Source organism: Miniopterus natalensis, chromosome 17, assembly GCF_054644295.1.
Source record: "Miniopterus natalensis isolate mMinNat1 chromosome 17, mMinNat1.hap1, whole genome shotgun sequence".
NCBI classification, from domain to species: Eukaryota; Metazoa; Chordata; class Mammalia; order Chiroptera; family Miniopteridae; genus Miniopterus; species Miniopterus natalensis.
In genome coordinates, this window is record NC_142097.1 from 12,693,388 (window position 1) to 12,717,695 (window position 24,308).

At 38.4% G+C, this 24,308-nt stretch overlaps 1 protein-coding gene across 3 annotated transcripts in view; it reads left to right on the top strand.

The window, feature by feature from the left end:
• Window positions 1-24,308, top strand: part of ANKFY1 (ankyrin repeat and FYVE domain containing 1) — a 76,359-nt gene that overhangs the window by 19,828 nt on the left and 32,223 nt on the right. Inside the window, exons 3-7 of one of the 3 annotated variants that reach the window (XM_016200950.2) lie at window positions 2,992-3,110; window positions 13,445-13,580; window positions 17,892-18,015; window positions 19,249-19,398; window positions 20,634-20,799. In XM_016200950.2, the coding sequence (XP_016056436.1) occupies window positions 2,992-3,110; window positions 13,445-13,580; window positions 17,892-18,015; window positions 19,249-19,398; window positions 20,634-20,799 (695 nt within the window). Of the gene's footprint in view, window positions 1-2,991; window positions 3,111-13,444; window positions 13,581-13,629; window positions 13,673-17,891; window positions 18,016-19,248; window positions 19,399-20,633; window positions 20,800-24,308 lie in introns of those variants that run through there. The other 2 variants (XM_016200951.2, XM_087825945.1) reach the window with 2 other exon arrangements.

Below are 24,308 nucleotides of genomic sequence, written 5' to 3' on the forward strand. Positions count from 1 at the left end.
AAAACAGAAGAAATATACACTGAGTAAATGAAAGCCCTTTAAATTGACTGGATATAGCCACTTGCAAAATACAGTTCATCGCCTTTTTAAATTTTTCTCTCTTTCTCCCATGTACAAGTAAAGTTAAAACTTTATTTCTATTCACCCAGGTGGGAAGCCTGACATATTTCTATTACAGACACATTTCTCCTACTCTCCAAGGCTCTTCCCCATTAGAATACCTGTTACTTTTTCAATTACTTATTGATCAATTGCATTCATTATACTGTAGTCCTTCTAGCAGACACTGGGAACTAGACTGGGCAGTTTCCCATTCTGGCTCTTTTTACCTAGTCAGCTGTATAGTATGACATCATGGTTCCAGTGAGTCTCTTCACCTGTCCTTTATCTAAGGAAGTTGAATACGTGTGTTATGTACAGTTGAATATGAAGTGGGGAATGGAGCCTTCAGAGGACTCAGATGGAGTAACTAAAATTAGAAAACCAGTTTCTGAAGCAGGTGCTCTTTTACCAGTACAGGAAAGAAAACTACTTTTCCCAGAAACATGAATTTTGTTGAAGAATTTAAATAGTATTTTTATGTGTCAGTGTTAAAATGTTTAAATTTAGAAATGTGTAAAGAAATTGGTACATTTGTTTTTACTAAGTTCAGGAGAAGGCTTTTGTCCCATAAGATCATTTAAAATGATGGGTTACAGCCCTGACCAGTTTGGCTCAGCGGTTCGCAAGTTCGATTCCCCCGTCAAGGGTGTGTACCTCCTTTGCAGGCTCCATCCCAGCCCCGGTGGGGTCATCTCCCCGTCATTGTTAAATGTTTCTCTCTCCCTCTCTCTCTCCCCTCTTCCTCCCTCCCTTCCACTCTCTAAAAGAAAGAAAACATCTATGGAAGAATATCCTCAGGTGAGGATTAAAAAAAAAAAAAGTTGGGTTGCATGTAGTTATTTACTACATTCATTCTTTTAGCAACCAAGCTTATAATTTTTCCAATTAAAGTGTTTGATCAAGAAACTCTAGCAAGAAGCTCCTTATTTATTTTTCCTCTCCAGTAACAACATTCTAATACCCATATTTTAAAAGGAAATGCTCTGTAATTGGTTAGAATGAAATTTTAAAAGTTACTAGCCTTCTAATTGTTTTTACATAGAGTTTACATAGACTTTACTTGTTCAATTTTCCACTTTTGAATGGTATTTTTGAAAATTATTATTATTAGAAATTATTAGTGAAATCCTTTTTTTCCCTTTGGTATGTTAGCCTACAAAAGAGAAAACATTTTGACCTAACATTCATGAATTGTAGTAGGAATTTTATAGAAACATTTACTTTTATAATTTTTTAGCTGAAAGTCAGACTTGTGGTTGAAATAGTAATCACTGAGTAATTCATTTAAGTTATTAGAATTTAATACTTGATTCATAAATTTAGAATTTAAAAATTATTTGTGGCCTGGCGGGGCGTGGCTCTGCGGTTGAGCATCAACATAGGATCCAGGCGATCGGGGTTTGATTCCTGGTCAGGGCACATGCCCGGGTGGCGGGCTGCAGCCGATCAATGACTCTCTCATCATTGTTGTTTCTATCTCTCTCCCTCCCTCTCCTTTCCTCTCTCTGAAATCAATAAAGATATATTTAAAAATAATAATAATAATAAAATAAAAAATAAAAATTATTTGTGCTTTGTAAATAGCCAGCTTTCTGTTTTCATTAAATTTTGAAAACTTTATCATAGGATATAATTTGAGACAGAATTTTATGTTCTGTTTGAAATAGAATATTAATTCCATTTCTTCTTTATTAATTAATAGCATTCTGTGTTAACCTTAGTTTGTAATTATTTCAAGTAATAAGTTCCCTGTTACCTTCTAATCTAACATAATTAGTTGAAGCTTGGTCTTTAATAGAACTAGGATTGTTGATACACTTACATAATTACAAAGTATGTTGTAGACAGTGCTTTTGTGGGGTAAAATGTGTCTGCATCAATCATTGTATAGAAAGAGTATTCCAGTTGGGTCTCCTTTTAGGTGGATGAGTTAATTCATGTACTAGTTTTTGTAATTATTTATTTATTCACTTATATAATAATTTTTGTGTATTTAGTTTCTAAAGGCTTTTCAACCTAACAATTACTTTAAAGGGGAGTATGAAAATTTAAAAACAGAAATATAAGCAGGAGGGTGATAAGTAATGACTTTGGATTGTTGTCCACACAGCCATATATGGCACTTACTGTGTCAGCTAGTAGGGCCTTCTTAGATTTTAGTTAACGGCCTAGATGGTTTCCTCCCTTAGCATTTGACATTTCAGAGTTAAATATAAATAACTATTTGGAAAGCTCTTTTCATATAACGGTATGTCTTAAATATGGAAACATGTTTGGAAAAAAAAGAGTTCTCTCCCCTCATTTCTTTATAAATGGTTGAGTAAAAGATGGGCAGTAATATGTGTGAATGTTTCTCCTAAGAACAGGAGTCTAGATATTGGGTCTCATATATCTTATGGCTTTATCAAAGCTAATTTGTTCATAGTTTTTCTTTTATGCCTTGCTTGACCAGTAATGTGGTATGGAGCATAGCAGCACTGTAGTCTCAGAACTGTCATCACGATCTTTAAGCTTTCTGCCCCCCGCCCCCATGATTTACCTTGATTATTCCTCATAAAACCTTTTCTACTTTTTATATGACTGTTAATCATCCTATTTAACTTGTAGCTTCACCACCTTAAGAATCCCATTAGGAGATGTCTTTGAAAGCAGAACATCCCGTGTGAACTAAAGCTAGAAGTTAGAGATAGAAAACATGTCTAGCAACATATTATAAACATGACCCATCAGAATTCAGAGCTAGCATAGAGAAATAAATTTGCTGTCATCTTTTTTCTTTTGCAGATGCATGTTGATCAGTACTTACCTATATACCAGCTGTGAACTCTAGCTGTACCTAATTATGATGACATTTTTCTTTTTATATTTGTGGATATGTTTCTTCATCAGTGATCTGAAGATAAAAGTTGGGGACAGGCACATCAATGCTCACAAATTTGTCCTGGCGGCCCGCAGTGACAGCTGGAGTCTGACCAATTTGTCTTCCACCAAGGAGCTGGACCTGTCAGGTGAGCCTCTGGCTGGTTGGGGCACTCAAAACTGCCAGCACAAGAAGTCTTGGCAGAAGGTTAAGGTGTGTCATTTTGAAATATTTGTGGTTAATGAAAGTAGAATACTTTTCTTATTGATCAGTGGTGACCATGAACTAGTGAATCAGTAGGTTATACTTTGTGAATACCTCTGTTTACTACCTGGCTAATAAATAGTAAATATTTGAGTATCTACAGTATTTTTATAATTAGTAAAATATAAATGTCGGCCCAGAAACTCTTTTTGTATAATAGTATGCTATAAATATAGGAGCATGTGTAGAAAAAAATTTTTCATTCACTCCAAGAAGAAATCTTGTTCAGTTGCTTAAAATTGAATCATAGCTGCCAAAATACTTTCTCTGGTCTCTAAGAACTGAATTCAAAAGTATCAGTCGAAAGAATAAGAATATTCTTTACCTAAAATCAAACGTTGAGTGCCCTGGCCAGTGTTGCTCAGTTGGTTGAGTGTTATCCCATGTACTGAAAGGTCGTTGGTTTGATTCCAGGTAAGAGCACATACCCAAGTTGCAGGTTTGATCCCCAGTGAGGGTGCATAGGGGAGCCAACTGATTAATGTTTCTCACATCAATATTTGCCCCTCCCTCCCTCCCTCTCTCTCTCTCTCTCTCCCCCCTCTCTAAAATCAGTAAAAACATTTTTTTAAAAAATCAAAGGATGAGCTTCATTCTTCAGACTTTAAATAGGTACATTGAGCTGTTTAAAGTTGTTATTTAATTGGTTTTATGCTACATTATATTGTGTAGAATTTGAGTAAATATGATGGCAAGTAGACTTAAAGACATTTCCAAAAGACTTCAGAAAGGCATTTTCAGGCCCTAGCTGGTTTGGCTTAGTGATTAGAGCATTGCGTTGGCCCGTGGACTGAAGGGCCCCGGGTTCGATTCCTGCCAAGGGCATGTACCTTGGTTGCAGGCTTGATCCCCGGTCCTGGTCAGGGCGGATGCGGGAGGCAACCAGTCGATGTGTCTCTCTCACATCGATGTTTCTCTCTCTCCCTCCCTTCCACTCTCCCTGAAAAGCAATGGAAAAAATATCCCTGGGTGAGGATTAAAAAAAAGCATTTTCAGATTGCACCTGTCTATCTGCTGTTTAAAAACAGATTTTAGATTTAATTCTGCTATTCATAGTCATGAGAATTATAACACATGAAAAGGAGAATGCCCAGGCATTAAGTTATGAGTTACTTGCAGATGTGATCGGCTCTGTGGAAATTCTGCTGAATTGTCTTTGTTCGCCGTTCAGAAGGTACTGTTTTCCATGTGTAGTACTAGGAACACTGAGATGACTATAACACAGTCCTTGCCATACAGAGCTCATACTCTGTTAGAGGAAATGGGCTAGTAGTAAATCGTTTCAGGCCAGGGCTATGTATGTGGTAATATAATTGCTTTATGTCTAAGGTAAGAAGACACTTACTGGGCTGTAAGGAAGGTGTCAGAGGTGACTAATACTGGAGCAGTGTTGCAGAGGTTAAGTATGCATTTATCTTAGGGAGTTAGGGGAGCAGATATCTAATGCTTCTCCACTGTGAGTGAGCTCACCATATGATCATTTCTAGAGTTTAACCTGAGGTCCCTAATTCAGAGATGTAAATAAATACACAAATATACAGACATGCATACACATGTACATATGCATTCATATCTATACCTAAAACATCTATTTGGGAAGTGATCTTGAATGGCACCAGTCTACATGATTGAGATCTCTGACCAGAGCTTTTCAATTTTATGTTATTTATTTATTTTATTTTTAAAAAATATATCTTTATTGATTCCAGAGAGAAGAAAGGAAAGGGAGAGAGAGAGAGAGATAGAAACATCAATGATGAGAGATGCATTGATCGAGCCTACAACCTGGGCCTGTGCCCTGACGGGGAATCGAACCCTGATCGCCTGGATCCCAGGTCGATGCTCAACCGCTGAGCCACGCCCACCCGGGCAAGCTTTTCAATTTTAAAAATCTTTTGAAGCCATATATCTTTGACTCCTTATATAACAACTATGGATGACATTAAAACCCATTAAATCCTGAGGTGTTCTTCACAAAACGCATTATAAGATCTTGATTACATGCATAGATAGTTCACAGAGATTAGAAGAGATAAGAAAATATTCAGCTTTGTTAGAAACAAGTTTAGAATGAATTAGTATCTTTTGATATCTGTATTATAAAAAATCAATGATCCCAGTAGTGTGGGCTCATGAAATTGGTACTCTTGCACATTGCCAGTCACATTGTAAATGGGTATGGTAGTTAGGCAGCAGAGCTATAAAATAGTCCTTTTTTAACCTCATCATCTGACCTCAGCCAGATGGATCCTGTCATAGGAACTCAGTGTAGTTTTATGTGTGATTGTGAAATACTGAATGTAACCAAAATGAGTAAGAGTGGGAAAGATGAAATAGTGACTGCTCCCCTGAATAAATAAAATTGCATGAGAACAAAAAAAATTGCATTAAGGTATAAAAGATCTAATTTAAACATTAAGTTAAAATTTTTCTTTTTACTTTTTTTAGTACAGCATAACATTTAAGAGCAACTTTAACTCAGTGACTATCTGACCGCAAAATTGCATCACTGTGAATCAGGAGATTTTTTTAGAGTTTAGGAAAGTATAATGTTAATGCCTTTAAATGTGCCTGAACCCTCCTCCTGTTGTAAATAATAAGCATGGTTTGATCTCTGCTGTAAGGTTTGCTTTCAGGAATGAGTCTCTGCAGAGCAAAGTTTTTTGTGGCTTTGGTAGATTAGGCACTTACTAAGATAGCTAATAGTAAGCTGTGGCATCTTTTCTTTATAAAATTTATCTTTTTTTTAAAAAATGTATCTTTATTGATTTCAGAGAGAGGGAAGGAGAGGGAGAGAGAGAGAGAAACATCAATGATGAGAGAGTCATTGATCGAGCCTGCAACCCGGGCATGTGCCCTGACCAGGAATCCAACCCTGAACACCTGGATCCTGGGTCGACGCTCAGTGCTGAGCCACGCCCGACCAGGCTATGAAGTTTATCTTTGAAGTGTGTCATGGGGGAGGGTTCCAAGGAAGTGGTGGCATATGTGGACCTGTTCATATTTAATTGTGTTTGCCCAGCAGTCCTGCTGAATTGCCTAGGTGGGTGTAGGTGTGATTGACTAAATTTGGGGGTTGTAGCAGCTGAGACTGCCTAGGGAGCCTGTGTGTTATGCGATACCGGGAAGCACTAACTGCATGGCTGGCCAGCAGTTTGAGGGAGATTGGAAATAGGTTCTTGTGAACAAGTATATAAATAGTGTAAAAGCAATGTTTTAAATGTTTGAACTTTCCCCACGCTAATGGAGTTGATCTAATCATTTAATGAATTTTTTTGGTGTTTTGTTTCTCAAAATTATTCTATTCATATCACAAATGTTGAGTGGCAGGCACTTTTCAAGATGCTAGGGATACAGCAGTAAACAAAATTAAGTTCCTATTTGCATGGAACTTATATTCTTAGAGAGATTGACTTTCTAAGCTCCACATTTACTTTTGATGTTCTTATGTAATTGATATTTCTTAAAATTCAAAATAAGCACAACTTTAATTCTATTAATTATTAAAGAATTTTAGCACATGTTGATGAAGATACAATAGGCATTATATACCAGGCATTTAAAACATATTTGGATATATGAAAGTTTTCTTAAATCATACCTTGTCCAAAAATGTAAAATGTTTTGTGTCTGATGCGATGTACTGACAAAGGCACAAACACTTCTGTAGGATTCTTGCCATAAATGCATCACTTCAAAATCTAATTAAGAGAAAGTATCAGACAAACCCAAACTGAGGAACATTTCTCAAAATAACTGGCCAGTGCTACTCACTTTAATTTTTTTTTAAAAAATATATCTTTATTGATTTCAGAAAGAGGAAAGGAGAGGGAGAGAGAGAGAGAGAGAGAAACATCAATGACAGGAGAGTCATTGATCGCTGCCTAGCCCGCAACCTGGGCATGTGCCCTGACCAGGAATTGAACCCTGATTGCCTGGATCCTAGGTCGACTCTCAACCATGCACATCGGGCTACTTTAATTTTAAGGTCATGAAAGATAAAACTGAGGAACTGTTAGAGATTGGAGGAGACTAAGGAGCCATGACAGCTAAATGCAGTGTGGAATCTTCAATTGGATTCTGTACCATAAAAAGGACATTACTGGGGAAACTGGCAAAATTTATAAGGATTTTTAATTAGTTAACAGTATTATATGGGTCCTAATTTTGTTAATTTTACTATGGTTATGAGATGTTAATATTAGGAGAAAATGGACAAAGGGTATATGGAAACTGTACAACTTTTCTGTAAGTCTAAATATAAAGGAAAAAAGGTATACATTTGTTTTTTATTTCTTATTAATTTAAGCATGAAGATGTAAGTTTGTAAAGATACCGATCTCTCATCTGGGAAGAGAAAGAATATAGCTATCAGCTCAACACACTATAACAAATGTTAAGGCTAGGAGGGGAGCCCTATGTTTACTTCTTTATAAAGTAAAACAGTTTGCTTCAGGCAAAATGATTTGTTCATAGCCTCTCAATAGCACGTTAGCAGTAGTGGCTATCACCGTGAGAGGTTCCAGTGCATTGGAATGGCTGTTTCGAAGCTAGAGTTTCTTGCATGCTTTCTCCAGCAAAGATCTTAGGGTTCCCTGGCATAAGAGTTTATGGTGAGTCATTCGGTCTTCCTGGAATGTGTCCTTGTTCATGCCCAAGAGCAGAAAGCATCCTCCTCTCCTCCTTTCCAGGCTGGTCAGGAGAGCAGTGCAGGAAAGCACCACCTGGGCGGTTGTGTTGTGTGGTGGCCGTAGCATGGCGTCCCAGCCCTGTGCTGAGGCACACTGAGGTGCTACAGTGAACTCGGGATCCTCATGGTGGTTTAAGTTTTCAAGAGAAGCAGCAATATTTGGCATCTGTTGGATACTCTGTGAACTACTAGCTAGCTCAGGATTGTTCAGTTTCAGTATTAGATCATGCTACATTCCTTTTGATGATATCCAGGGTAGTTCCAAAAATTATTTGAGATTCCTCCCTTCAAAGGTGGATCCTAATTCCCCTCCTCTGAAGTATAGCCTGACTAAGCTCTAATGAATAGATGTGGTAGAAGTGACAGCATGTTACTTCGGAGATAGTTTTTCATAGGAGGCATCGTGACTTCTTCCTTGCTGTCTTTTGGGGGGAGTTAGTGCTCTCAGGAGCACAAATAGCCGTCTGGCCTCTGGCTAGCATCTGAGTTCCCCTCCAGAGATTCCTAGAGCTTCGGAAGTCTGTTTTATCTGTGGTTATATCCCCTTACTCAGTTCTACTGTTGCTTTTGTATTTTTCTCCCTAATCTTTGGTTATGCTAAGTTTGTCTGAGTGTGGGTTTAAAATACAGGTTTTCTCCCAGCCGGGCTGGCTCAGCGGCTGAGCATCAACCTAGGATACAGGCGATCGGGGTTCGATACCCGGTCAGGGCACATGCCTGGGTTGCGGGCTCCATCCCCAATCGGGCATGCAGGAGGCAGCCGATCAATGACTCTCTCATCATTGATGTTTCCATCTCTCTCTCCCTCTCCTTTCCTCTCTCTGAATTCAATAAAGATATATTTAAAAATAATAATAATAAAATAAAATACAGGTTTTCCCCACTATCCAAAAGTAGAGATTTCCTACGAAACCTTTAGTAAGCTGAAATGGGGTAAAGTGAAGAAGCACTTACCATTAATTTGTATGGAAAATTTTTTTAGTGTTCCCAGACCCAAAAAATAATCTATCAAATTATACCAGTCAACTCATAAAACCTGAAATAGCACTAATAAAAAAAGTAAAAGCAGTGCCACTCTTGCTGCTAGAGCTGCATACTGCCTTTATAATGGCTTGCTGCAAAACAATCAGTATTTTCACTTCTTAGCCTTTTTTTGGTAAAAATTAAAATTCTTTTCGGATTTCTTTTGCTTAGTGAAAAAAAGTACTACTGTAGGTCTTTCTAAAAGCAAAGTGGGGTAATGTGGACTTTTGAAAAATGAAAGTAGTCTGTTTTAGTAATAGCAAATTTTTGTATAACATTTACCACGTGGTAGAGTGTTTTACATGGGTTAACTCATTTATCTTTAGAACAGCACTTTGAAGTGTAAGTACTGTTGTTTATTTCCATTGTACAGATAGATGAGGGAGCTGTGAAGCACAGCAGTATTGAACTGACTGATCACGAGCATACTCGTGTTTTCGTGAACGTTGCTGAATGGTCACGAGTTAACTTGTGTCTGCACTTATATTAATTTAAGTAATTTTAAGCACCTTGCTCATTGGTCACGAGTATTCAAACGTGGAAAAGTAGCCAGCCACATGGGCGAGCTCTGGCTCAAAATAGCCAGTCAGCAAGGTGTTAAATAACTCACCCGAGTCACACAGTAAGTGCCTGAGCAGGGCTTTGAACCCAGTCTCTTTGGCCGCAGTTACCATGCCATTAACAGTGCTGTGCTGCCTCTCACTGTGGGTTTCCTTTTCCTCCAACTTTATTGAGATATAAAAGAAGTGAAATAAATTGCCTATGTTAAAAGTGTACAGTTTGATTAATTTTGGCATAACTGTGAAACCATCACCACATGGAATAACAGACATTTTTACCTCCCTAAAAGCTTCCTCACGTCTCTTTTTAATCCATCCCCTTTCCCATTCATATCCCCAGGTAACCACTGATCTGCTTTCACTCATTGTAGACTAGTTTTCATGCTCTAGGTTTTTATAAAAATGGTCTCATAGAGCTTACAGTGTCTTTTGCCTGCTTCACTCACTCAGCATAAAGATTTTGAGATTCATCCAAAACATCTGTATGTTATGATTTCGGTTGTTTGCTCCTGATAGCTGAGTAGTATTCCACGTATTAATATACCACAGTTTGTTTTTCATTTACCTGTTGATGGACATTTATGTTCTCTCCAGGTTTTGGCTTTTAGAAATAAGATTACTGTGCTCATTTTGTTCATATGCCTTTGTGTAGGCATGTTTTTATTTCTCCTGAGTAAATACTTGGGAGTGACTATTTAATGTTAAGGAACTCTTAAACTTTTCCAAAATGGATGAGCCATTTTTCATTCCCACCAGCAGTGGCTATAGGAGTTCAGTGGATCCACGTCCTCACTAACATTGGTATGGTCGGGTTGGTTTTTTGTTTATAATTTTAGCCATTCTAATGTGGTTTTGTTTGACACTCCTTTGATGACAAATAATGTTGAACATTGTTTAATGTGTTATTGACTATTTTGTGAAGTGTCTTCACATCTTTTGCCATTTTAAAATTGGGTGGTTTTCTTAGTTTTGAATTATTGAGTTCTGTGTGTAATCTGGATACAGGTCGTTTGAAAGTGAGCAGTGCCTTGTTTCGGATCTCAGGGAAACAATGAGATCTTTGTTATATACAAATATCAGTCGTAGGTTTTTCATAGATGTGCTTTATCAATTTGAGTATTCCTAGTTTTTTGAAATATGAATTGGTTTTGAATTTTGTCAGATACTTTTTTTGTATCCACTGAAATGATTATACAGTTTTTTTCCTTTATGCTGTTAATATAGTGAATTACATTGTTTTTAAAAAAATATTAACCTTGTATTCCTGGGGAAAACCCTGTGAGGCATACTGGTATGTAATTTTATTTTTCGTAATGTCTTTGTCATATTTTGCTATTAGGGCTATATAGGCCTCATAAAATGAGTTCAGCCATGAACCCTGCATTCTCCGTTTCCTGAGAAAGTCCTGTAAGATTGGAGTATTTGTTTCCTTCTTAAATGTTTGATAGAATTCATCGCTGAAATCATCTGAGATTGGAGTTGTCAGTGGGGGAAGGCTTATGATAAATTTCTTTAATAGATATAGAGATGTTCAAATTATTTTCTTTTGTGTCAGTTTTGGCATGCTGTATTTTTCAGAAATTTGTCCATTTCACATAAGTCATTTTCTGATATAAAGTCTGTAGTTTTCTCTTACTATCCTTTTAATGCTTTATAGCAGTAACTCCTTTTTCATTCCTGGTATTAGTGATCCATGTTCTCTCTTTTTCCTGATCAGTCAAGTTAGAAGTTTGTCGATTTTATTGATCTTTTCAAAAAATCAAATTTTGGCTTTTTTGATTTTCTCTGTTGTCTGTTTTCTATATTACTGGTTTCTGCATTTTCTTCCACTTACTTTGGAATTACTTTACTCGTTTTTTTTTCTTCTAGTTTCTTAAAGTGAAACCTTACATAATTTAGATATTCTTTCTTTTTGTTTTGTTTGTTTCTTAATCCTCACCTGAGGATATTTTTTCCATTGATTTTTAGAGAGAGTGGAAGGGATGAGGGGGGGAGGGGGAGAGAGACATCAGTGTGAGAGAGACACACATTGATTGGTTGCTTCCTGCAGGTGCTCCGATGGGGGCGGGGCATCGAACCTGCAACCGGGGTACATGCCCTTGACTGGGAATGGAACCTACAATCCTTCAGCCCTTGGGCCGACACTCTAACCACTGAGCCAACCTGGCCAGGGCACCTTTTTAAAAAAAAAATTTTATTATTTTTTTTTAAATATCTGGCTGTTTTATCTCCCATTGCAGTTGGAAGAGAAGGAGTTAATAAGAGCTAATCAGTTGTTGCCTAATTACTAAATTAATAAGATGTTACCGGTTCATGTTGCGTCTTTCCTAGATAATTAAGAATTGAGTATATTTCTTAGACCTTAGCAAGTCAACAGTATCACGTGGAGGACTGGTTAAAACACAAGCGCTGGGCCCCCTCTCCAGAGTTTCTGATTCATTAGATCTAGGGTGGGCCTGAGAATAAGAATTTCTAACAAGTTCCCAGATGATGCTGATTCTGCTGACCCAGGAACACCCTTTAAAAACCACTGATGTAGACCATGGTTTTAAGTGATCCTCTAACCATCACTGTTAGCCAAGAGTTGACTCTAGTTGAAATCATAGTGTTGATATTTTATACTGTGATTTTCATCCCAAGCTTTTCTCCAAGTTGCTATAGAGTCTTTAATTCAAAAATTATAAGTAATATATGTTCATTAAATAAAAATCAGGAAAAATAAACTAAAAGAAAAATTAATGATGAATTCCACCAGGGTTGATAATTTAGTGTGTATATCCTTCTAATCTCTCAATAGACAGAGGGATAGATAAACAGTCACTCTGCCTAAGGCCATACCACCCTGAATGTCCTTGATTCTGGAATTTTGAACAGGCTCAGACCTGGTTAGTGCTTGTTTGGGAGACAGACACAAAACTATATATGTGTGTGGAAGGTGTATGTATGTATGTATGTATATGTGTACACACATACACACTCATACCCATATATATATTCATGCAGATCTAACAAAAAATGATATTATATAATACATGTATTTTTACCCTACTTTTTTAACCTATGTAGTAAATATCTTCTTATGCTGAATATAGATCTAAATTTTAATTGATGCAATATTTTTCAGTGTGTGAATATGCTGTAATTTATTTTATTCTCTGTTGTTGGACTCTAATATTTTTGTTCCAGTTTTTTAATTATTAAAAACAATACTGTGTTGACTATCTTAGTACATGTATTGATTTATATTTGCTGAGTTTTTTTCTTAATAATCTACATATATAGTTGCTGTGTAAAGGTTATGAACTTTTAAGAATCTTTGCTAGTCTGAGAGACAAACATATATATTTAGTTATTGGTAAGATTTATTGGCCATTTTTCCATTAGATGTCCATCTTTTATTTTTTTGGTAATATATATATATATATATTTTAAAAAATATTTTTATTGATTTCCGAGAGAGGAAGGGAGAGAGAGAGAGAGAAACATCAGTGATGAGAGAGTCATTGATCTGCTGCCTCCTGCATGCCCCTTGCTCAGGATCAAGCCCACAACCTGGGCATGTGCCCTGACCGGGAATCAAACCTCGATCTTATAGTTCGTATGTCGATGCTCAACCTCTGAGCCACACAGGTCAGGGTATAAGATCTTTTTATTAGAATGTAAACTGTTTGTTATGTTTAAAATATTTGCCCCCAGTTTTTTTTTTACTTACATTTTTACTAGATTCATTTTGCCACGTACCACCTTTTGCAAAATTTGAACACTTTTCTGGAGTCAGATGCTGCCCAGAATGCTTAATCACCGTTTTTAATTGCTGTGTGATATTTCTTTGAGTTGGATATACCAGGATATACTTTATTAGCCTCAAATTTTAGAGCTCCTAAAGAAGGTGTAAGTGTCGTCGGTGCTTTGATTGCGGTTTCTCTACTTTCCTTCTTTAACCAGATGCTAACCCTGAGGTGACAATGACAATGCTTCGCTGGATCTATACGGATGAGTTGGAGTTCAGAGAAGATGATGTGTTCCTGACTGAGTTGATGAAACTAGCTAATCGGTTTCAGCTACAGCTCCTTAGGGAGAGGCAAGTCACAGCAGATATATTCAAGCACCTCAGATGGTGGTGGCTGAGCTTTAATTATGCCAAGCTCTGGGAAAACAGCTTCTCCTGCTAATGTAAATAACTTTTGCAAGGTGTTCTTTTAAAGGCTATGGGGGGAGAGAATTTTATCTCCCTTGTTTTTGTGTTACCTTGTAAGCTAAATTTTGCTAAAGCTTTTAGGGATTCTTTTTTCTTTCACTGGTTTATTACCTGAGATTACGTAATTGTGTGAATTGATGAACTGAATATGAAATAACATAATCTGGTGCTCAAACCCTCAGCTTTCCCTCCTGTACTTTTTCCTTTGACGTTTTCTTACTTTCTGAGCTGTCTACATGAATGAAGTCCTTGGTCATATTCTCTTTGTTGCAAACACACTAATGCCTCAGCACAGGAGAGTATGGCTCAGCAAGTTTCCCAGGTCTTACTGTATTTGTTACTGCTTTTAGGTTCCCAAGGTGATATCCTGCTGTTTTTATGTTGTATTTTCTGTTGCTCTCTCAAGTTGGCCTTTTAGAACAACAGAAAACAACATTCACTAAATGTCAGGCAAAATGCCCTTAAGTTTCTGTTGATGTAGCCCTTGGTAGTCAGCTTGGTTGATGAAGTGTCTTTTTACATCATTTTGTGATCTTTCGTATTCTGGGTATATAAAGAAATGGCTTCTCTCCTGAGTGGGTGATGGGATAGTTTCAGCCCTCAGGAGGCACTCCACCCGTTATTGTGGTGCCCTTAAAGAGACCTGCTGCCTAGAGCTGCTCGCTGGGTTTCCACTGTGGGGGCTGACGTTTCCCAAGGGACAGCCCATTCTGCCCCACTTGAGTCAGTACACCGGTTACTCTTGTCTGTGATTGATGTGGGCTTGAGTACATTTGAATACCTAAATTCAGTAACTAAGAAAGAACCCAAACAAGTTAAGGTTTGTAAGCACATTAGGCTACTAAAGCTAACTTTCTTGTCAGGGCCTTACAATTAACTCTTTCATTTGTTTGTGTGAGTTTTTGAACCCTCTCAGAGTGAAATGAGAAAGATTTTAATTAGATTGAATGTGATTTATACCTTTTTTCCCCCCAGATTTCCTGATTTTTTCCCCATTGACCTTGTCAAACTTGTTTATAAATTAAATTGCTTTGATAAAAATGCCCTGGGGTTGGAGTAGTTTAGATAATTGTAATCTGTGTAATGGATTCTTTAATTAAAATACTTGTTGTTTATTGACTGATTAGGCTTCAGAACTATCAACTTTACCAGGCTCAGTTTTGTGTTGTTGGATGTGAGCATTAAGTTGTCTGTCAGGGCTTTGTTAAGAGCTGGAATGGAAGAGACCCAGGAGTGGACTTAAATGTTGGCTTTTCAAACAATCGCAGCCTGCCCCCTGCTGTCTGCAGTAGGAATTGCGCGTTTGAGATAGTGAAAGGGCTCTGACACAAATGTGAGCAGTTAAATATAAAGCGGGAGTTGCTCATTTTTGTAATGTGATCTTGGTGGTTTGGGAATGCTCTCACCAATTTGATGAAAATGAAGTTTTATTGGTAAGTATTATTGGGGAAATACTCTTCAAGAAAAAAAGAATTAACAGTGTATGCTAAAAATTGAAAGTTAAAATAATATTTCTTTTCCTTTTTATAAAATACACGTTCAGTGTATGGTATTTGGAAAGTATAGAATGATATAAAGAAGAAAACCAAATCATCCATAATTGGACCACTGTTAGCCATTTGTTGTTTATTTTTTCAGTAATTTTTTCTTCATCTCTCATTTATACACATGGGATTGATACCAAAAACTAGACAGTAGTTTATGGGATACAAATATATGCTTGATTTTGTATTTAAAAAATCATATTTATTGTTTTTGTGCATCTGTATCCTTTTTGTACTCTAAAATTAAGAACATATTAATAACAAAATCCTTCAGAATAGTCTGTCTTTCTGCTTTTCAAAGAGAAGATATGAACTGAGAATCTGAATTTTAAAATAAGATTACATGTTCTTCAGTTGTGTAAATCATGTCAGTTACTATTTATAGCCTATCCACATAGTGAATGGCACTCTGGGAATCCCAGAGTTTAGTGAAAATGAGGTGTCTGCCAGTTGTAACAAAACATCTGTCCTCATGAAACATAGTTGACTCTCTTGGTGCAATGTCATTTGGCAGTAGAACAGAAGAGAATGGAATTTTCAGACTGTAAGCATTGTCTGTAAACATGCTTTGTAAAGTGCTCTACAAAGGTGAGTCAGTACTCCTTGAAATTATACAAATGTTAGGACACTTGGATGGCAAGACGTGGATGTTTGTCATTGTAAAAGTGGTACAAGTTTCATATAGATATCTGAAAAGAGAACGTTTCTTCTAGAATGCTCTGATTTCACAGCTGAGGTCAGAAATGACTACCTTAAACATTGCTGGAGTATGATAGGAGTTTGCAGAAACTAGTGGTTCAGACTGGCAGATAAGAGGCTTAAAATATAACATTATTACTCATTATTATAGTAACTTATTTAGATATTGTAACAATTTGATTTAGAAATGCCTTGGGGAAGATGCTTCTTTACACAGAGGCAGCTATGTTACTTAGAAACAAAGCATTTTCCCTGGCTGGGTAGCTCAGTTTTTCAGAGTAGCTCAGTTGGTTAGAACATTGTCCCAATATACCAAGATTGTGGGTTCAGTTCCTGGTAGAGGCATATACAAGAAGCAACCAATGAGTGCATAAATAAGTGGAACAACAAACTGATGTGTGTGTGTCTCTCTCTTCCCCCTCTCTCTCTTGCTCCCTTTCTCTTTTCCTCCCCCCCCCCCCAAATCGGTAAATAAAAATTAAAACAAAAAGCAAAGCATTTAAGCGTAGGTCTTGGACTAAATCAGGCACCTGCATTTACTGCTGGATAGAGAAATGACTCCAAGATTACCCTTGCTCCTAGCTGAAGGTCTCAGTGGTGAGGTTTTGAAAGTTTGTTCTTCATTCTTCCAGGCCCTTGTCATGTCTCCTCCTCTCTTCCCTATCTCTCACTCCCATGGGCTTTCTCCACTTCTGTTAACTAAACCTCACCTGTTAAAGTAAGGATTATGTGCTAGCCAATCAGTTCTTATTTATGGTAGTACTGAAACCCATTCATGTTAGTTATTAAATTATACAACTTCCTTGGAAAGGATGTCAAATGTATGCCCATACCTATTATGTACCTTATACTGTACAAAGTTTATATAGTTTTCTTTTGGAAACAAAGAGAGACCCTCTGATAAAGAGCATTATCCCTATTTTACAGAGGAGGCAATAGGGGCACAGAGGGCTTGTGTAATTTGGCCTCTAAAATTCAGTGGATCTCAACTCGGGTCTTACTTACCTCACAGTTCATTTTGCTCTCATTCTGTCTTTTTGATTAGAAAAGGGTTTTTGTGGGGCCTATGGGACAGAGGAAGTAATGGTGGGGTGTCAGGGAATACCCCTAACACTATATTAGGCCTCTCTGCTATCCTTGGAGGGAAGTGTACAGGCAAGGGAGATGGAAGGATCGTGCCACCAGCCTCCTTCCCCCTGGTCCCCAGGCTCCGTGCTGTGGAGGCGCACTAAGGCTTCCAGGGATTGTGGGGTAGCCGGAGCCTGGGTCTTCCCAGAACTGCGTTCTCTAGGCCAGGGTGTGTGCCTGCTTTGTGCTGCCAGAGGCCTGCTTGCCTGTGTATAGCCCTCTCCTCTCTGATGTAGTTGTTCTCTGATTAGTGGTCATTGTTGTCATTGTCACAGGCTTTATAGGACATCCATTGTAGCCAGCTTTTCACTGTCTTGGTTTACCATGGTTTGTACTAACTCAATTGTTTCTATATGTGATAGATTTCTTAAGTGGGCTTTTTAAAAACAGCTGTATTAAGTTATAATTCACATAAAATATTGTTCACCTTTTGGGAGGACTTTTATGGGCCTGTTAATATATGGAGGCATAGAGCCTCCTGTTTGAAGCTATTTCTAAGCCACGTTGATTGCATAATAGAGATGTGCTGGTGGAAACTGAAGTTGTGTCCCATGTTTCATATGATTACTTTCAAGGCAGTCGAGGATTATGCTTAACATATATTTATAAGTTATTTGGATTCTGACCAGAATGAGCAATTTAATTTTATGCTAGTACTTTTACTATATGGTAGCTCAGCTGTAGTTTATCTGTAACTATTTCACTTAACCTTACACTTTAGTGTTATTGGACATAGCCACCAGTACACAGATTGCTGCTTTGGTTTGTTAATTTATGAATATATTTGTCCTAATAACTGTTCCTCATTGATATTCTCTTGTAGATGTGAGAAGGGGGTCATGTCTCTGGTGAATGTCAGGAACTGCATTCGCTTCTATCAGACTGCAGAGGAACTAAATGCCAGCACCCTGATGAACTACTGTGCAGAAATTATTGCAAGTCATTGGGTGAGTGGGAGATTGGAAGTCAGAAGACCTGGGCGTAGGCCCTAGTTTCACGGCTAGGTTCCTCTCTGCCGCCTGGTTTCTTCTTATTACAAAATTGGAGGCTAAGTAGTTGCATTATATGGTCTGTGAGATTCTTTTTGGCTGTAAAAGACTCAGAGTTCTGATTTGGGAGTAAAGGGAAAGTAGCCCATGTCAAGAAACAGGCTTGGAACGGAGGTACACCTGCCTTCACCCTCTAGCTATAGAAGTTGCCACCATGGGGCTATCAGGCCTACAGTGCTTGGCGTTGCCATTTCAGGGGCTTTCCCTGGCCTTCTCCATCCTGTGGAGAGCACTGTGAAATTTAGATTTTTCCCTTCTTAGGTAGCTTTCATCATAAAGAATAGTTTTTATATATTTTGTTACATTGTCTGTTTTGCTTTTTTTTTTTTTAAATCCTCACTTTGAGGGATGTGTTTATTGATTTTAGAGAGTGAGGAAGGGGGAGAAACATCGATGTGAGAAAGAAGCATCCATTGATCGATTGCCTCCTATGCACACCCTGACTGGGGGTGGAACCCACAACCTTTTGGTGTTCGGGATGATGCTCCAATCAACTGAGCCATCCGGCCAGGGCCTGTTTTGCATTTTTATAAAATCATGGCTAGTGCTATGTTTTGTGATCTGGTTTCTGCGAATTGTTTGGTATTCAACAACATTGTGAGCAAAAGTATCTAAAAGAATTGGACTTTAAAGAATTGAAATAGGAATGGTAACCTTTCTGCTAAAATAAGTATAAATTTAGAGATCTACCATAGTAGAGACCAGTTGTGACAGTGGAGTGAATTGTGTGTGGAAGTTCCTATTCTGGAATTGCCACCTTTTGGGGGGGTGGGGGAAAGGATTCTGCTCTCTTGTGGAGGGCTCCTCGTGGCTGTGTCCTTATTGGACGTCAGTGTTGCTGTGCTTTGCTGTCTCACTAGCAGGCTTGGGAAGTAGGTCTCTTGGCTCTAGGTGCCAGCTCAGCCATTTTTCACTGTGTGAACTTGGGCAGGTTATTTAGCCTCTTTGTGCTTTACTTTCTTCATCTGTAAAATGGAAATGTTAACAATATCTACCTCAGAGGGTTTTTGAGAGGATTAAATGAGTTGGGAAATGTTAAAGTAGGGCCAGACAGTTCTGAGGGCTTCTTAGTGTCACTTGTTACTGATACGTCTCATCTGTTCTGCTTTTCACTATCTCTTCAATCCTTAGGATGACTTGCGAAAAGAAGACTTCAGCAGCATGAGTGCTCAGCTGCTGTACAAAATGATCAAGTCCAAGACTGAGTACCCGCTACATAAAGCTATCAAAGTGGAGAGGGAAGATGTGGTGTTTCTTTACCTCATTGAAATGGACTCGCAGGTACTGTAGCTGTTTTTTCCATTTCCATGCCTTTCCCACAAACTAGACTTGGCTTGTTTTTCTCTGTAGTGCTCCTCACTTCCTTCTGAGCGTCATTGGCACAGTGTTTAATGCAGTATTTCTACTAGTAGTTTGTTCAGGGCAGGCTCAGCTTTTGTTGTCGTGCTCCTCAAAATTCTTCCAGCCTCTGCCCATTGCCCAGTTCAGAGCCACTCCCACATTTTTAGGTAGTTTTTACCATACAACCCACCTTCTAGGTACTAAAATCCGTTTTAGTTTTCTTTTGCTTCTATAAGAAATTACCACATTAGTGGCTTAAACAACACAAATTTATTATCTTACAGTTTGTACGTTGGAAGTCCAGTACCAGATGTTGTCAGGCTGTGTTCCTTGCTGGAGGCTCTGGGAGAGAATCCATTTCCTGCTCATTTGGGTTGTTGGCAGAATTCAGTGCCTTGTGGTTACAGGGCCAAAGTCCCGATTTTCTCAGCTTCTGGAGGCTATCACCTTCCCTAGTGCATGGTCCCCTCCCTCCATCTGAACAGCCATTTCTTCCCCTGTCACAGCTCTCACCTACTCTTCGCTTCTCTTTCTCACTTTTAAGGGCTCATGTGATTAGATAGGCTGAGCCCTGCTGGATAATCCAGGATGCTCTTCCCCTTCTCAAGGTCCTTAACCTTAATTGCACCTGCAACGTGTCTTTTGTTGCGTAAGGTGACATAGTGACAGGTTCTGGGGGTTAGGACATAGAAGTCTCTGGGGGCTGTTATTCTGCCTCACCACACTGTCCTAGAAGAAATGCCATTGCCTTTGACAGATGGGAGCGTAGTATGTTTATCCTGGGTGTCCAGTGTGTGAGGGAGACATTAAAGTGCTAGGAGGAATTAAAGAGTGAATCCACAGTCTTACATGAAAATATTAGCAGTTTCCCATCAGCTCTCTGAACCTTGCCTGGCACTTTTGTTCCTTTAGCACTGTCTGCATTTCCCTCTTCGTCTTGTACTGTCTTCCACGGTGTTTGCATCTGCTCCGTGATTCCCCATTACTTCTGTGCTCCCTGAAAGGCACGTGCCCTGAGGAAGCCTGGAGAAGCTTGCAAATTCAGTTGAATTTGGGGATTAATCTAAATTTTGACATTTGCGTAAGAGATGATATTTAAGAGTTAAGGTGGGAGAGATTAAAATCAGCAGTGTTCTCTACTGGCTGGGTGCTAATTTACAAATTTATCTGCGCAGCTCCCTGGGAAGCTGAATGAATTGGATCATAATGGAGATCTTGCTTTAGACCTAGCTCTTTCACGACGACTAGAGAGTATTGCCACCACGCTGGTTAGTCACAAAGCTGATGTGGACATGGTAGACAAGAATGGCTGGAGCTTGTTACATAAAGGAATCCAAAGAGGTAGGAAGAAGTGTATTTTATATTTTTCTCTGCAGGCAATTTTACTTACATCCAAGCAATTTTTGAAGACTCTCTGACCCTGTTCCAGAGATTCTTAAAGGCTTCTTGAGTCTGTACTCACAGGGGCTACATGATTTAGAATTTGTGATTGGAGGGTCAAGGAGGCACTGAAGAGCTATTGCCTGTGCCTGTGGGTTAGGCTCTTCATAGTGTCAACAGGGTCCCCAGAAAAAAGGCTAGAAAGATGGTACTTTCAGAAGAAGTACCTTTTACTTGTAAGCAATTGATTCATTTGCTTTTCGATATCTTTCTCCAGGAATTGTGCTAGAAAGACTTATATCAGTTACTATAAGAGCGGAAGTATCAAAACCACAAATATTTAAACATATTCTTGGATTCATAGTTGTCACTTTTACAAACTAGACTTCTCTTAGGTCATGTCAAAGTGATAAAGTTTCATTTTGTTTTAATAAAGTTACATTTTGTAGCTGTAAGCAAAATTTGTAAATTGTAACTATTTTGAGTACATAGTCATTAGTAGTGGGAAGAATATGGAAGTGATAGAATTAAGATCAAAACATTTTAATCTTAACGAGTTTACTTTTCAAGGGGAAAAAATATATCTTTTGTCTTATTTTGTTTTGTTTTTCCCACGGCCTTACTAATTTTTAAATCTCAAATGGATTCTGCCTGACTTTACTTTGCAGTAGTCATTTTTTTAAATTAAAGAATTTTAATGTTGACATTAATGCAGACTTCCCCCACTCTCTGCCCCTCCCCCCCTGCCCACCTTCACCTTCCCTCACCTCCCCCTCTTTTGGCCTTCACCACACTATTGTCAGTATCTAGGGGATATGCATATGTTTTCTTTAGCTATCCCTTCAACTTCTTTACCCACCTCCCCTCCAGCTCCCGCCAGTCTGTGCCGTGTATCAATGTTTCCGGTTTCATTTTATTCCTCAGTTTATTTATATTTAGTTCATTAGATTCCACATATTAGTGAGATCATATGGTATTTGTCTTTCTGTGATTGGCTTATTTCATTTAGCATAATACTCTCGAGCTCCTTCCATGCTGTAACAAAGGGTAAGAATTCCTTCTTTTTTATAGCAGCATAGTATTCCAATGTGTAAATGTACCACCGTTTTTTATCCACTCATCTATTGAAGGGCACCTGGGCTGTTTCCAGACTTGGCTATTGTAAATAACACTGCTATGAACATAGGGGTGATATTCTGTCTGATTGGTGTTTCAGGATTCTTAGGATATATTCCCAGAAGTGGGATCACTGAGTCAAAAGGCAGTTCCATTTTTAATGTTTTGAGGAAACTTCACACTGTTTTCCATGGTGGTTGCACCAGTCTGCATTCCCACCAGCAGTGTACCGGGGTTCCCCTTTCTTCACACCCTCGCCAGCACTTGTTTGTTGATTTATTGATGGCAGCCATTCTGACAGGTGTGAGGTGATACCTCATTGTGGTTTTAATTTGCATCTCTCTGATGATTACTGATCTTGAACATTTTTTCGTATGTCTCTTGGCCATTTGTATGTCCTCTTTGGAGAAGTGTCTTTCAGCTCCTTTGCTAATTTTTTAATTGGGTGGTTTGTCTTCATGGTGTTGAGTTGTAAAAGTTCTTTATAAATTTTGGAAATTAACCCCTTATCAGATGTATTATTGGTGAATATGTTCTCCCATTCAGTGGGCTCTCTCTTGATTTTGTTGATGGTTTCTTTTGCTGTGCAGAAGCTTTTTAGCTTGATGTAGTCTCATTTGTTTTTCTTTTCCTGAGTTCCTCTTGTCCTTGGAGACATATTGGCAAAAATATTGCTGCGAGATGTGTCTGAGATCTTATTGCCTATGTTTTCTTCTAGGATTTTATGGTTTTGTGACTTACATTTAAGTCTTTTATTCATTTTGAGTTTATTCTTGTGTATGGTGTAGTTTGGTGGTCTAGTTTGTTTGTTTTTTTGCATGTACCTGTCCAATGTTCCCAACACCATTTATTGAAGAGATTGTCTTTATTCCATTGTATGCTCTTGCCTCCTTTGTCAAATATTAATTGACCATAAGGGTGTGGGTTGATTTCTGGGTTCTCTGTTGTGTTCCATTGGTCTATATGCCTGTTCTTATGCCAGTACCAGGCTGTTTTGATTACAGAGGCCTTGCAGTACGGTTTGATATCCAGTATTGTGATGCCTCTGACTTTGCTCTTCTTGCAGTAGTCATTTTTGACAGAGTGGGAAGCTGTATAGAGGTAGCATTTCAGTATGGAATGAAAGCTTTAAAAAATGCAAAAGCCTTGCCGTGACCGGGTGACTCAGTTGGTTGAAGCATTTTCCTGTACACCAAAAGGTTGTGGGTTCAATTCCAGGTCAGGGCACATACCTGGGTTGCAGGTTCGATCTCCAATTGTGGTGCGTACAGGAGGCAACCAACCACTCAATGCTTCTCTCTCACGTCGATGTTTATCTCTCTCCTTTCCTCTGTCTCTAAAATCAATAAAAACATATTGTCAGGTGAGGATTAAAAAAAACAAAGTGACAACAACAACAAAATGCCAAAGCCTTAATTTTGTAGAGGGATAGATGACTTGATTGAAGTACTTGGCCACTTTTTTGTTTACATGTGGGTAACAAAGACAGAGTGTGCTGGTTCCCCCATATCTTTATCATGTATATTTAACCTTCCAGCTATGCATTATTATACTGTTATTGTCTTTGCTACACTTTTGCCATTCACAAATTGTGCCTAGCGGATGGAATGTAGTTACTTCAAATATGGTTCTGTTGCAGCTGTGGCTTTGTCCTTTTTGGGCAAAGATTTTTAATAGTATAAATAGTCCTCTAAGCCATGTGTTAGAGTGTTAAGCTTGCTGGCTGATGGAGAGGAAAAATTTGTTCATCACTGGGAAGGAAATCCTTAGAGTACATCAGTGTCAAGAGCAGATGCATTTTTCCCAAGCACCACTCTGCATTGTGCAGAGCCATTGGGTGCTTAGCACTGGGTGTGTGTTCAGTGGGGAAAGTTTCCACCACATAAGGAATTATTCTTTCCCATGCTGTTTGGTGTCTGAGATGTTTATTTTGGAAACAAATAGATATGTTACTAAAAAAAAAAAAAAAAAAATCTCAGAATTATGTATCTTTCCTCTTAGGGAGTTAAATTCCTATGTGTGATGAAAAAACATCTTTGATGAGATATTAAATATTTTGGTGATTGCTTAGTTACAAGAATTGCCAAGAATTGGTGATGCATTCCTGATGCTTATTTTCAGACAATTTATTCTTCCACCCTGAATTTATCAGTTGCCTGCGGGCCTGTGGATTATAGGGATGGTATGATAAACTTGATTATTGCTGACTTTGGAGAGTATGGCACAGTATGGTGGACACAGCACTGGTGTTGGAGCTTGGAAGTACCAAGGTTTGAATCCTGGCTCATACACTCACTCTGGCCTTGGACAAATCACTTAACCACCCGGGTGTCCTTTTTTCATCTGTAAAAGGG